General features: G+C 34.0%; 1 protein-coding gene across 2 annotated transcripts; it reads left to right on the top strand.

Moving 5' to 3' along the window:
- Positions 1-600: 600 nt before the first annotated feature.
- LOC107932334 (disease resistance protein TAO1) lies at positions 601-7,274 on the top strand. 2 transcript variants are annotated; one of them, XM_016864306.2, is made up of 7 exons: positions 601-1,364; positions 2,747-3,890; positions 3,992-4,342; positions 4,424-5,317; positions 5,400-5,847; positions 6,477-6,607; positions 6,691-7,274. In XM_016864306.2, exons 1-7 carry the CDS (start codon positions 1,297-1,299, stop codon positions 7,234-7,236), a joined length of 3,582 nt encoding a protein of 1,193 aa, XP_016719795.2. In that variant the 5' UTR covers positions 601-1,296; the 3' UTR covers positions 7,237-7,274. The 2 variants fall into 2 exon arrangements, with proteins under 2 accessions (XP_016719795.2, XP_016719757.2); XM_016864268.2 differs by having other exon boundaries at positions 839-1,364; positions 2,833-3,890.
- The last annotated feature ends 7,649 nt before the right edge of the window (positions 7,275-14,923 follow it).

Genomic DNA, 14,923 nt, shown 5'->3' with positions numbered 1-14,923 from the left:
ATATCCTTTTGTTTTAGGGTTTTTAGGAATTAAAAAATATAATAATATTTTAAACCGAAAATTATAATTACATTAATTATAATATAAGTTCAGTAAACCATATATTTATTTGAATTCTTATGCTAACCAAATTCATGTCCTCACTACACGTACAACACTTGAATGTTTAATGTGATGTCTATGTGATATATTGTGGTTGTGGTTTAATTATTGACTGTATCTACCAAGTCATTAGCTAGTAAAAGTATCAAGGAGATCATTCTATTGAGAGTCAAATTGTATTTAACCCATTTTATTTAAAAACAAACAAATTAGTCCATATACATTAGATAAAATAACAAATTTAAAAACTAACGTGAATGACGAAATAACTAGATAGTTGCATGTGGCATGTCGCATATACCTCATGTTGATTACATGGACCAATTTTTAACAATAACAATGGATAATTTTTTTAACAAAAGAACTAATTTACTATTTTCTAAGTAGAGGAAACAAAATATAATATGACTTAAAATACAAGAACCATAGCATTTTTACTAATATTAGCCTGAAGATGATGGCTATATTACGTGTTGTGTTAGCTATAACCATCACGTTAATCAATACATTGTATTTTTCACGCAAAATTAGTAATATAGAATACGTAACTCACGTTGGTAGATTTGGAAAAAAACAACATGGCCGACATGAATTTCTTCGGGCAGTTGTATGAACTTATGGAAGGATTGACCCACCATGGATTGGGAACTGCCACTTGACTGCTAATAATATCTGCTTTGCCATTCATATATACATACATATACATATATATCTATCTATATATATATATGTGCTGGAACCTTGTTATTACATAAAAAAATACAGGACGACTTCATTTTCTTCTTCAACGGCAATGTCAGAAATCTCGCGATGTACTTATCATGTATTCTTGAGTTTTAGAGGTGAAGATACGCGCAAAAGTTTCACTGATCATCTTTACACAGCTTTGGTGCACTTAGGAATTCAAACATTTAGAGATGATGAGGAAATCGAGAGAGGGAATAACATAAAAGATGAAATTGAAAAAGCAATACTACACCACTCCAAAATTTCTATCGTTGTTTTCTCAAAGAATTATGCTGCATCCACATGGTGTCTTAACGAACTTGTAATGATATTGGAGCACAAGAATCCTCTAAACATATTGTGTTGCCAGTTTTCTATGATGTGGATCCGAGTCAAGTCAAGAACCAGACGGGAAGTTACGCAGAAGCATTTACCCAACATGAACAAAACTTCAAGTCCGAAACCAACATGGTACAAAGATGGAGGAATGCTTTAAAAGAAGTTGCGGCTATAGGAGGCATGGTTCTACAAGACAGGTACATTATACACATAATCAAGTTCCATATGGCTACTTCAATCCTTTTCATTAAGACTTGATAGAGTAGAAAGAAAATTAATAGAAAATATTGTTAGGTAGCGTTTGGAAATTAAAATGATTACTTCAATCTATTTTAAAGGGTTAATTATAAGTCAGATTTTAAATTATTTCTCAAACATTAACATGTTTTAATTGAGTCATTAAAATATTAGTATTGTATCATTGAGGTCTTTCTATCAAATAAGTCATCAGCTTAAGCATTAAATGTTAGCTCGAATTTGATGTGGGATGTTTTTAAAACACATAGATCAAATTTTAAATGTGTTTGCACCTATCACATGAACAACTTGAATTTGACGAGTTGAAAACAAAAAGAAATAGTCTCTTGAATTTAATGACACTATTTGTGGTTTTCTAAGATGTCATTGTTGGTAATGCGAAAGAATATTTTTAATTGCGGAAAATTCTCTAACTGTTGCATAAAATATTTTTAGAATATTTTCAGTTAGGAAAATTCTTTGCTGTTTTTGGAAACAAAAACTGTTATTTTACCATTTGCCCATCAAAAAATTGTATAAATAGGAGGCCATTCTCCCACCTAACACAACAAGAGAAAAAAAAACTTCTCTATGTTCTCTAAATTCTAGTGTTCTGCAAAATTACACGAGAGGGAAATTCTGTCTAAGAGATTAAGTTTTAAGCGGGACTATTTGTGACCCCTTTAATCTTTCTTGAGAATTGAATTTTTTTTCCGGGAAAAGTAATGTCAATTGTGTTCCACCTTTCTTTATTCGGGTGTACAAATATTGGAGTATTGTGTTGGGGGGTAACGTCTACTACATAATTACACCGATCAGGGTGAATTTGCCTTTAATGCAGTGGTTCTTCCACAACACAGTGATTCTTATTTTATTTACATTCAGTTTGGTCTCCTGTAACTTTTCTATTTTGCAATAGTATATTTACAACAATTATATCCAAGTTATTCGTATAATAGGTCTACACATATTCAAAGTATTACAATGAATAAAAAATAAATATATAAATTCATGTAAATAACATGAATTTATTAAACTTTCATAAAGAGAAAGTTGAAATTTTGAGTATAGGTTATTTCTAAAATGAATTTCATTAATTTTTATTTGCTTTATTTGATTTGATTTGATTTAGAATGTATCATATATGTTGAAATGTTGCATTAGTTTGATCTTATTTTTACTTGAACATATATATCGAAATGTTGCATTAGTTTCTTATTTTTACCATGAACATATAATCTCATAAAAAAATCAAAATATATGCAAGAAAAGAGAAAATATATTACTAACTTTTACTTAATTTCCAAGATTTTACCATTAAGTTGTTTTTTTAAATTTGCAGGCATGAATCACAATTCATTCAAGATATTGTTAATGAAGTTCAAAATAAACTTCATCTTATTTCTTTGTATGTCCCTCCTTATTTAGTTGGAATAGATTCTCTCATGACACAAATTAATCAATGGTTAGAACAAGATGGAGCAAATAAAGTTGGCATTGCAACTATTTGTGGCATTGGAGGCATTGGGAAGACAACCATTGCTAAAGTTGTTTACAATCAAAACATCCCGAGTTTTGAAGGTTATAGTTTCCTTGCTGATGTTAGAGAAACAAGTCAAGATTGCAATGGTTTAGTCCGTTTGCAAAGACAACTTATTTCAGATATCCTTAAAGGAAAATCACATAAAATATACAATATAGATAATGGAATTAACAAGATTAAAGAAATTGTATGTTGTAGAAGAGTTCTTCTTGTTCTTGATGATGTTGATGAATTGGGAAAAATAAGAAAATTAATGGGAACTCAAATTCCTTTTCATCCGGGAAGTAAAATCATCATAACTAGTAGAAACCGATGCCTATTGAATGCACATTTTATAAGCCAAATGTTTGATTTGGAAGCATCAACTAGTTGTGGAGGCTTAAGCAAGCTATTTGAAGTAAAAGAATTAGCTTCAAGTGAATCGCTACAACTTTTTAATTGGTATGCTTTTGGTCATAACTCTGTGCCTAAAAGTTCAATGGCATATGCAAGAAGTTTAGTGAAACACTGTGGTGGGCTTCCGTTAGCTCTTCAAGTTTTGGGCTCTTCATTATCTAGCAAAAGTGTGAGTTCTTGGAAAAGTGCATTGGAGAAATTGGAAGAAATCCCTGACAGCAAAATTCAAGAGATTCTAAGAATAAGCTATGATTCTTTGGAAGACGATCATGACAAAAATTTATTCCTTGACATAGTTTGTTTATTCATTGGGAAGGATAGAGATTACACGACTACAATTCTAGATGGTTGTGATTTCTATACAACAATTGGGATTGAAAATCTAGTAGGCAGGTCTCTCTTAATCATTAATGAAAAAAACAAGCTAATGATGCACCAAATGATTAGAGATATGGGACAAGAAATTATTCGTCAAGAATCTTCTGATATTGGGAAACGAAGCAGATTGTGGCATAAGAACGCGTTTGATGTAATAAGAGAAAAAATTGTAAGAAACATCGTTTTACTCAACTTTTTTCTTGTGTGCATGTAAACTACTTTTTTTTATCAAATTTCTTTTTATTTTTTAAAAAAGTTTTTCTGATGCAGGGTTCCAGAACAGTTAAGTGCCTCACACTTGACCTAAAAGGATTGCTAGAAGACAAGGCTAAAAGGACAAATACAACTCTACATTTTCCAAAGCATTCCAAAAGTCAGTTTCTCATGTCAAATGATGTTGATATGGAAACTCAAGCATTTGCAAAGATGAAGAGACTTAAACTGCTTCAACTGGATTATGTAAGACTTAAAGGAGACTTCAAAGACTTTCCCAAAAGATTAAGATGGTTACGTTGGCGTGGGTTTTGTATGCAATCTTTTCCGGTGGATTTTGATATGAATGAAATAGTTGTTCTCGACATGCGCAACAGTAAACTTAAACAAGTTTGGAAGGATACAGAGGTATGATATATACTAATTTTCCTTCTTTTTCTGTGTGTGTGAAACAATAATATATAAATGAAGGGTTTTCCTTTTTTGCAGTGCCTCCCAAATTTAAAGATCCTTAATCTCAACCATTCACATAGCCTTCTTAAAACCCCAAGCTTTTCAGGACTCCCTAGCCTTGAGAAGTTGATGCTCAAAGATTGCATAAATTTGGTGGAAGTTGATCAATCCATTGGTGAGCTAAAGCTGCTTACTTTCTTGAACCTTAAAGATTGCACAAGTCTTAGGCATCTTCCAAGGACAATTGGTTCATTAATATCACTTGAACAGCTTATCTTATCTGGTTGTTCAAGACTTGATGATGTTCCTAGGGAGTTGCATAATATGGAATCATTGAAGGTGCTTAATTTAGATGAAACTGCCATATATCAATCAAGATTGGGGTTGCATTGGCTCTTACTGAAAAGAAGCAAAGGATTGGGTTTCTCTTGGGCATCTCTACCGAGCTCTTTGGTAAAGTTAAGCCTTGAAAGTTGCAAATTATCTAATGATGTCATGCCCAATGATCTTTGTAACTTGGCTTCCTTGAAATCCTTAAATTTAAGTAGAAACCCAATTCATTACCTACCCGAAAGCTTAAAAAACCTTACAAAACTTGAAGAACTTCTATTGACTTCTTGCACTGAACTCCAAATGATCCCAAAGCTTCCGGTCTTGCTCAATGTTTCAGAGTGCAAGTTTATTTTTGGAGACAATTCTCCATTTCGAGGATCTGGGATAAATAATGTTCCATGCTTCTTTTCTTCCACACGATGTGTTATTTTTGGATGTGAAAAATTGACTGAGGTTGAAGATCTATTCAAGTTGGAACCAATTGAAAACTTTGAAGCAGAAGAGATTAGAAGATTATTCAACGTAGATTCCATTAACGGAAATCGACTGCAACTTTATAGCTACCTAACAGACAGCATAATGCTAGCTACCCCACAGGTCCAATAGTTCTCCAACTTAAATTTTAAATCTATTTTTTCTCTTATACTAAATCATCTAACTTGTTTTTTTTTTGGATCAGGTCTTGCAAGAACGTGGTATAACAAGCACATTTGTTGTAGGAAGTGAAATTCCGATTGGGTTTAAGCATGGCACTAACGAGCATCGAATCTCTTTTTTTTTGCCAACACCAGCTCATCCAGATGAAAAGATCCATTGGTTCAGCTTATGCATTGTTTTCTCTTTAGCTAGTGATCAAATGTCGGAGTTTCTACCATGTGTCCACATTTTCAATGAGACCAAAACGATCATGCTGAGATATCGCTCAAGTTTCATTGGAATTCCTCAGACTAACGATAAGACAATGTTGTGGTTGATTCATTGGCCAGTAACGGACTTTCAGTTTGAAGGTGGTGACCTTGTGAGTTGCATGGTAGTGCCTATTCATCTCAGCATAAGAAAATTTGGCGTTACTTATGAATCAAAACACAACATTAAATATGAATATGGCTTTTCGCACTTATCTACAGGTATGAGTAGACTTCAAATAATTATATTTTAGTAAATACATCCTATTATATTTATTTTATATGTGACTAACAAATGTTCAAGAAATGATGAATGTTTCTCTAAAAGACTTTCTAATACAATAAAATATTATCAAGAATGTGACAATTTAATAGATTATGAGAGAAATTTAGCTTAATAATAAAGTGATAATTATAAAGTTATGCTGCAATTGGGGTCTAATGAAAATAAGTTAATTGTTTGATAAATGATTAATCCAATAGTACTAATAGAAGTGGAAACTAAAATAATGGATAAAATTATAAAAGTGGTGTTTTGATTAACATATTTAATAGTTTTAAAGTTCATATTTTATATAAAAATGAAAAATAAAGATATAATGTGTATAATTGATTACTTCTTACAAGTCTTATAATACATCTTAGTGATAATAACATTACTACTTTGATATCTTTTTTTCATACAATATTGAGTATGGGAGATGGGTCAAGATTTGAATTCGTGTCAAATGAGTGTCTAGTAAAAGCTTTAATTATCACTCCGTTCAAGTCAATATTATTACTTTCTAATAAGCATATTATGTTGATGATCACTAAAATTGATAAATAACACATTATTGTACATATTTTAGGAGATGAAGTTTCCACAAGACATATCAAGATGGACCAAACTAAACACTTGCTCAGTTTGGAATCTTATGGAAATGCTAAAGTGCAATTTTGCAGTTATATAGAAGAATCAAAAATGGTTGCTTCCCCACAGGTTCCCTTTACAAGTTCCAAGTTTTTAAAATTATTTATATACTGTATAATTTTTAATAACTCATTCTCCAACCCATGCTACAGGTATTATATGATTACGGTATAATTACAACATTTGATCCAGTGCCATTTGATTACAGTGGTTATTACTATGGCCATCAAGCTGGCAAGACTGAGGTTTCAATATCAGTGCCCCCAAACTCTAGTCAAAACATAAGTTGCTTCTTAAATTCGATTATCATTTTTTCTGCCAAGAATGATAAAACATATGGATTTTTACCATGCCTTGAAATTGTGAACGAGACAAAAGGTACAAAGTGGACCTACTCCAAACATTTCATGGGAATTCCTGAAACTAAGAATACCTTATACTGGACGACTTGTTGGAACTTTAGGGGTGATGAATTAGAAGCTGGTGATCATGTTAGTCTTCGAGTTCTTTCAGATTTATCTGTGCTAGAATTTGGTATTGACCTTGTATACGATTATGAGCTAGACGACAACCCAAATATTTTCAATCAATTGCCATGGATGAGTAAATGTTTTAAGTATCTTCTCGGGATTTTTGTTTATATTTCGTCGAAATCCCAAAAAGACTTGTATAGGTTGCAAAGTTTAGTCAAATGTTGATTATTGTATATGATTATCAATTGCATAGTCACTTTTTATATTTAAGGGCAAACTATATTCATGGTCACTTTTGTTTACTTCAGGTTACATTTTAGTCACTTATATTTGAAATGTTACGTTTTAGTCACTTACATTTTCATGTTGTGACATTTTAGTCATTAAGCCATTAATTGCTGTTAACAATGTAACGGTAAGCTGACGTGGCACGTTAAATAATCATTTCAAACAAAAATTTAGGTTAAATTATACAATTGGTCCTTATATTTTTTTCATTTTGAGCAATTTAAATTTTTTCTTTTATGTTCTTTTAACTTTCTTTTTTTTCTTTATTTTCCATTTTCTTCTGCTTCCCCCTCTGTTTTCCTACATTCTCCATTTCTTTTAACATATCAGAAAGTCGAACTGGTTTATGGGTTTTGATTATAGGCAATGATGGCTTTCGACTTTCTACTTCTTTCTTCACTGCCAATTCGACTTCTTAATATGTTAAAAGACATGGAGAAGGTAGGAAAATAGAAGGAGAAACAGAAGATAATGGAAAATAAAGAGAAAAAAGAGAGAGTAAAGTTTAAAGAATATTAAACAAAAAAAATTAAATTGCCCAAAATAAAAAAAATACGGGGATTGGTTGTATGATTTAACCTAAAATTGTTGTTTGAAATGATGATTTAACGTGCCATGTCAGCTTACCATTACACCATTAATGGCAATTAACGGCTCAATGATTAAAATGTTACAACACGATAACGTAAGTGACTAAAACATAATATTTTAAACATAAGTGACCAAAATGTAACCTAAAGTAAACAAAAGTGACTATAGGTATAGTTTACCCTATATTTAATAGACAAAAGTTTCTAGTTGTATCTTATCAGAGTTGTTGCTATATAATTAAAGATACTCAATTCATGTGAAGAAAAAAATTGAACACGATTAGTATTAAAAAAAACAACGTTATAGATATTTAGAGAGAAATAATTATTTGTGAAAATCAATAAATGTGAATTTTAATTTCAAGAAATAAGTTTTCTAAACCTTTTATTAACGGTAGAAGATATTTGAGTTATTTCGAATGATCTCCTGATAAATGTGAATTATCTGTGCTAGAATTTGGTATTGACCTTGTATATGATTATGAACTAGACGACAACCCAAAATTTTTCAGTCAGTTGCCATTGATGAGTAAATGTTTTAGGTATCTTCTCGGGGTTTATGTTTATATTTTGTCGATCGAAATCCCAAAAAAACTTGTATAGGTTGCAAAGTTTAGTCAAATGTTGATTATTGTATATGATTAATTGCATAGTCACTTTATATATTTAATAGAAAAAAGTTTCTAGTTGTATTTTATCAGAGTTGTTGCTATATAATTAAAGATACTCAATTCATGTGAAGAAAAAAAAAATTGAACACGATTAGTATTGGAGAAACAGTGTTACAGACATTACGAGAGAAATAATTATTTGTGAAGATCAATAAATGTGAATTTTAATTTCAAGAAATAAGTTTTCTAAACCTTTTATTAACAGCAGAAGATATTTGAGTTATTTCAAATGAACTCCTGATAAATGTGAATTAGGGAATCTTTGGGAAATAATATAGAAGTGTGTTGTTTTCTAGGATTTATTGTATATATACTACAGATGATTTGTTCAGGCTTGTCGATGATAGCTCTACCATGACGAAGTTGCTACAGAAAATGTTAGTTATGTGCAATTGAATAATGCCATCAGAGTTTCAAACAGTTGAAAGCTATGATAACAGAAGTTCCAAAATTGAATTTGGAATAGTATTGAAGAACATTATTCTTGGTAATTCACTTAACTTGTGCTTTTAATCAGATCCGTGGAGTTACTGTTAACTATTACTAGGCTAAATCCTTGGAGAAAATGGTGATTTCAGTTTATGTTTCTAATCTTCCTTCTTGTTTTCATTGGAAGGGACCATGGAAAATCTCTGAGTTCCATGGCAAAGTGTTGGACGCGTTTATTCCTGAGAAGAGGCATCGAAAAGGTCTACGTTTTGGTTGAGTAAGATTTGCAAGCATTGTGGATGATAAGAGGGCAGTTAGTAAACTTAACGGATTCTGTATATATGGAAGTAAAGTAAATGTGAACTTAGCTCGCTTTAAGGGAAAAGTGGTGTACTGGAAGAAAGTTGAAAATGGTAAGCTAGGAGGTGATGATCGTAGAGATGAATTAGGAGGAGAAAACTAGAAAAAAAATTCTTGGGGGAACACCAATAGGTGAAGAGATCAGATAGTCAATGAGGATTCTAGAGAAGCTAGGGATGTAAGCTATCAATAAGAGGGAAACGAATCAATACAGATATAGTTATTTTTTAATAATTTTATTATATAAATATTTAGAAAATAGAAATCATAGTCAAACTGAAATTAGAATTCCTTTTCCAACGAGGAAAAGGATTGAGTCACCACCGACTCTAATAAGATTATATAAACCCAACAAGTCTCCTCACTGTAAATTCATATCATTAGCGATTTCAATTCATTTATTTGTTTGGATTACAAGAAATCATGCTATACTATCAAAGAAGATTTCATAATCGCCCAGAAAGGTATTACAGTCCGAAATTTACTCGTTCCAAACTGAATGATAACGGTAATTCATGGGAACCATTACTGCATGGGAGAAAAAATTCTGCATAAAAGTGGGTGCAATGCCATGGAAAAGATTTGTTGAATCAAAAAATAATTTGTTCAAAACAGATAAAGTATTCGAATGGGACGATTCAGTTGGTTTAAAAGCTTTCCAAGAAGCCAAACAGAGATTCTGAGAATATTATCATCGTTTTCCTTGCACAAATAAGTTGCCAAGTAATGTAGCAGATATGTATATCGATGATATTGATTGGAACTCCAAAATCGACCCAAAACCTTTTTTGGAAATAAAGTCGATTTCCGATGATGAAGAGGAAGAAGAAGAAGTTAAAAGGATTGATTCATTTTCGATTCCATTAGAGCAAATTAAAGCCACCGGATGGGAGTACGATGAGCCTACATCACGCTTACCTACCATAGTTGGATCATAGAACAAGCAAATACAATGAAATTATCTTAAACACTCTCTCTTTTTCATTATTATTATTTGAATAAGGTTATGTATGGTAGTCATTTAATTCAATATATATTAATTTTTACAATTTTGAATTTCGATAGTCATGACTAATTATAATGTCTAATTCAATTAATATATACTGATTATGAATATTGAATATCTAATCTAATATTTATTTGACACCTTTTAAATGACATTAAAATGCCGATTTATTACCATTTTGGCTATATTCATTATTAGAAATATATCAAAATTTAACATTTTATTTAATCACGTCATATTTCATCATTCATATATGTAAATTGTGTTTCATTGATTGTTTTAAAATTTTAAAACAAAATCTTTTTGTTAATTATAACCAGAAAGTAAACATAAAGATAATAGTTTAAGATTTAAGTTTGCAAGTTAAAATGCGATTATTTTTTAAATAATTAACAATAAAAAAACAACAACTTAAAAATCACAGTTAAAGTCAAAATGGAATTCCTTTTCCAACCAGGAAAAGGGAATTGAATTACCGCCCATATAATCTTATATAAACCCAAGTCCTTTAAAATCATGGTTCAATTTCAAGTCATTCATTGTCTTTCTTGAATCAAAAGAAAGCATGTCATATCATCAAAATAGATATGATGTTCATCAAGAAAGTTATTACTAGTCGAAATTTATTCATCTTAAACTAAAAATAATTCTGCATGAAAATGGGTGCAATGTCATGAATAATATTTGTTGATGCGAAGAGTAATTTGTATAAAATTAATAAAGTATTCGAGTGAGATCATTCGGTTGATTTAAAATATTTCCAAGATTTCAAACAGGGAAAATTATTATGGTTTTCCTTGCAAGAACTAGTTGCCAAGTGCATTTTGAATAGATCAAGTAAGAATATTCCTCGGAAAAGATATGCAGGGTTGCTGGGCTGTAGTGGTCAAAATGTTACGAATTATATTGGGCGATGAAAGTATTTCAACTACTGTTAAGATTAAAGAGTCTGCTCTTCAATGACAATTCTTTGTCTCGATCATTTATGCTAGTCCTCAAATCAATAAAAGGAATATTTTATGGGAATGTTTAAGTTTGATTGTAGATAATATGACAAAACCATGGATTCTTAGCGGTGATTTTAACTCTATTCTAAGTATGGATGAGTGGAAAGGCGGTAGGGGGTGTTCTCATTTCCAATCGTTTTGCTCTAATAATCATCTATGTGACCTGGGATTCCAAAGACCAAAATTCACCTAGTGTCACGGCAATTTGTACGAGAGGCTAGACAGAGCCTTGGCTGCTATTACTTTAACGGAATAACGAGAAGCAGAAATTACTCTAGCTGTTGAAGTCAGCTCCCATGTAGCAGCAAAGGTGGCCATGCAAGGAACGTACTTCAACAGCAAAATTGGTGCAGCAAGCTGAAGCTATCCATTTAGTTTCCTTAATTGAATGTTTTGTATTTAGTTAGGATCAAACTTAGTTGGTAGCTGCATTTTGATGTAACTAAGTGATGAATGACAAGTTTAGGTAGCTGTTTATGTATTCAAACAAGTTTACCAAGTTACTAGGCAAATTAGTGGTGTTAGGTAAGTTATTAGGTGATAACTTGTTTGTTTTGCTGTTGTAATCTCTTATATGTATTGGCATTATGCCTTCTAAAAGTATGTATGAAAAATATCAGCTCTTTTCATTCAAAATTGCTCTCTCAATTTCTTTGTTTTCCATTTGCATGTGTTTCTGTTCTTGCTTCTGAGTTTGTTTCTCCAGCAAGGCTCGAGGCTTGCCATACAAGCAAGATTGAAAAGCAGTCTGCTGCTGCCTCTTGCACCAACAATTGGTATCTAGAGCTCTTGTCTTAGTGGACCTGTTGCTTCAAACCAAGGAACCTGATGGCTTCTTCAGGATTTTCACCAGCAGCCCCACCAGTCTTCAATGGAGAAGGCTTTCACATATGGCTGGTCAAGATGAAGACTTACCTACAGGCCTTCGATCTGTGGGAAGTTGTCAACATAGATACTGAGCCAGCACCACTGAGGGCTAATCCCACAGTAGCTCAGATTAGGCAACATGCTGATGAGAGGACCAAAAGGCACAAAGCCATGTCCTGCATCCAGAACTGTGTGTCAGATGTCATCTTCACCAGAATCATGGCCTGTGAGACTCTAAAACAGGCCTGGGATAAGCTTAAGGAGGAGTTTCAAGGCACTGAGAGAACAAGGCAACAGCAGCTGTTGAATTTGAGAAGGGGTTTCGAGAACCTGAAAATGAAGGAAGAAGAAACAGTGAAGCAGTATGCAGACAGAATCATGGCAGTGGTTAACAATATAAGGCTCCTAGGTGAGCACTTTGATGAGGCAAGGATAGTGGAAAAAGTCCTCTCCACTTTGCCTGAGAGATATGAGGCCAAGATATCCTCTTTAGAGGACTCAAGAGATCTTGCTACCATCTCTTTGACTGAGCTAATCAACACCTTCTATGCTCAGGAACAAAGAAGAGCTAGCAGGACTGAAGACAACCAGGAAGGTGCATTCAATGTCAAGGCCAGAGAAGCCTCGAGCACCAATGCTCAAAGAGGCAAAAAGCCTTGGAAAAGCAGGCCTAAGCCTGATGCTGCAAGGAGCAATGACCAGCCCTGCAGATATTGCAAGAAGCTAGGCCATCCAGAAGACAGATGCTGGTTTAGGCCAGATGCAGTATGCCAACACTGCAGGAAGAAGGGCCATGTTGAAAGGGTCTGTAAAAACAGGAGTAAGCCAAGGCAGAATCAATTTCAGCAGTCAAAGGTTGAAGCTCGAGTAGCTGAGGACAGTAGTGACCAAGAAGAACAGGTCTTTGCTGTTTCCTGTTTAGCTGCTGAGAAGAAATGCTCAAAAGGCTGGTTGCTGGACAGTGGTTGCACTAACCACATGTCACCAGATGCCTCCTTGTTTAAAACCTTGGACAGAAGCTACAAAACCAAGGTCAAGGTTGGAAATGGTCAGTTTATAAGGGCTGAAGGAAGAGGAGAAGTGCTGATATGTACTCCCACAGGCAACAAGATCATTCCAAATGTGCTGTTGGTGCCAGAGATTGACAGAAACCTTCTCAGCATAGCTCAACTGCTCGAGAAAGGTTATTCTGTTGTGTTCAAGGACAAACAATGCCACATTATTGATCTAAGTGGATCAAGCCTTATGACAGTCACAATGACTGATAAATGCTTTGAGGTTCACTGGGCAAATGACTCAAACTCAGCATACACAACTTCTGTTGATGACTTCAAGCTTTGGCATCAAAGGCTTGGACATGCCAACTTCAGATCAATGGCTCGATTGGCCAAAGAGGGCTTGGCAGAGAACTTCACCAGCTCAGTAGAGTATGATGATGTGTGTGAAGTTTGCCAGATGGGGAAACAGGCAAGACTGCCATTTCCTACAAATTCAGCTTGGAGAGCTACTGAAAGACTGCAGCTGGTGCACTCTGATGTATGTGGCCCGATGAGGACTGAATCACTCAGCAAAAACAGGTATTTCATCCTCTTTATTGATGATCTTACAAGGTTTTGCTGGATTTTCTTCTTAAAACACAAGTCTGAGGTAGCTCAAGTGTTTGTGAAGTTTAAAAATGCTGTAGAAACAGAAACAGGTTGCAAGCTGAAATCGATAAGGACAGACAATGGCACTGAGTACACTTCAGCTCAGTTTCAAGCCATTTGCAATGATGCTGGTATCAAACATCAGCTTACAAATGTCTACACACCTCAGCAGAATGGGGTAGCTGAAAGAAAGAACAGAAGTCTGATGGATATGGCCAGATGTCTCCTGTTTGAAAAGAAACTGCCCAAGACCATGTGGGCTGAGGCAGTAAACACTGCTGTTTACCTTCAGAACAGGCTTCCTACCAAAGCTCTTGCATCCGAGACACCTTTCGAGGCTTGGTTCAGTTTCAAGCCTTCCTTGGCACATCTGAAGGTGTTTGGTTGCCTGTGTTATGCACAAATACCAGCAGCAAAGAGAGACAAGCTCTCTAAAAGGGCTCAACCAAGTGTTCTAGTAGGCTACAGCTCAGTCAAAAAGGGCTACAGGGTTTTGGATCCCTTGACAAACAAAGTCCAAGTGAGCAGAGATGTCATCTTTGATGAAAAAGCCTGCTGGAATTGGGAGAAAAATGAGCCAGAAGCAATTTCAGAAGACCTAGTGCCTAATCAAGCTGAACTTGAGCAGCTAGGACCTGAAATGGATGTTGATGATGTGCCTGTGAGAGGCACAAGGCCCCTAGAAGATATTTATGAAAGGGCACAGGTTGCAATAGCAGAACCTAGCAGTTTTGAAGAGGCTGAGGCAGATGAAGGTTGGAAACAAGCTATGGTTGATGAAATCAACATGATTGTAAAGATTCAGACATGGGAGTTGGTTGAAAAGCCTGCCAACAGAAAGACTATCGGTGTAAAATGGGTCTATCGAGTGAAGCACAATGCGGATGGAAGTTTAAACAAGCTAAAGGCCACGCTAGTTGTAAAGGGCTTCAGTCAAAGGTATGGTCTGGACTACATGGAAACATTTGCTCCAGTAGCCAGACTCGATACAATCAGATTGCTGATTGCAGTTGCTGCTCAGAACCAGTGGACAATCCACCAAATGGAT

This window comes from Gossypium hirsutum, chromosome D03 (assembly GCF_007990345.1).
Source record: "Gossypium hirsutum isolate 1008001.06 chromosome D03, Gossypium_hirsutum_v2.1, whole genome shotgun sequence".
NCBI lineage: Eukaryota > Viridiplantae > Streptophyta > Magnoliopsida > Malvales > Malvaceae > Gossypium > Gossypium hirsutum.
Note: the sequence above shows the minus strand (reverse complement) of the source record. Positions and strands in the feature narration are given on the sequence as shown.

What these genes read in the sequence shown, in the direction of transcription:
- LOC107932334 (XM_016864306.2), top strand. Translation starts at nt 1,297, where the DNA reads ATGGTACAAAGATGGAGGAATGCTTTAAAAGAAGTTGCGGCTATAGGA. An exon ending in AAGTTTGGAAGGATACAGAG is followed by an intron (nt 4,343 to 4,423) that starts GTATGATATATA and finishes CCTTTTTTGCAG; the next exon opens with TGCCTCCCAAATTTAAAGAT. An exon ending in CTTTTCGCACTTATCTACAG is followed by an intron (nt 5,848 to 6,476) that starts GTATGAGTAGAC and finishes TACATATTTTAG; the next exon opens with GAGATGAAGTTTCCACAAGA.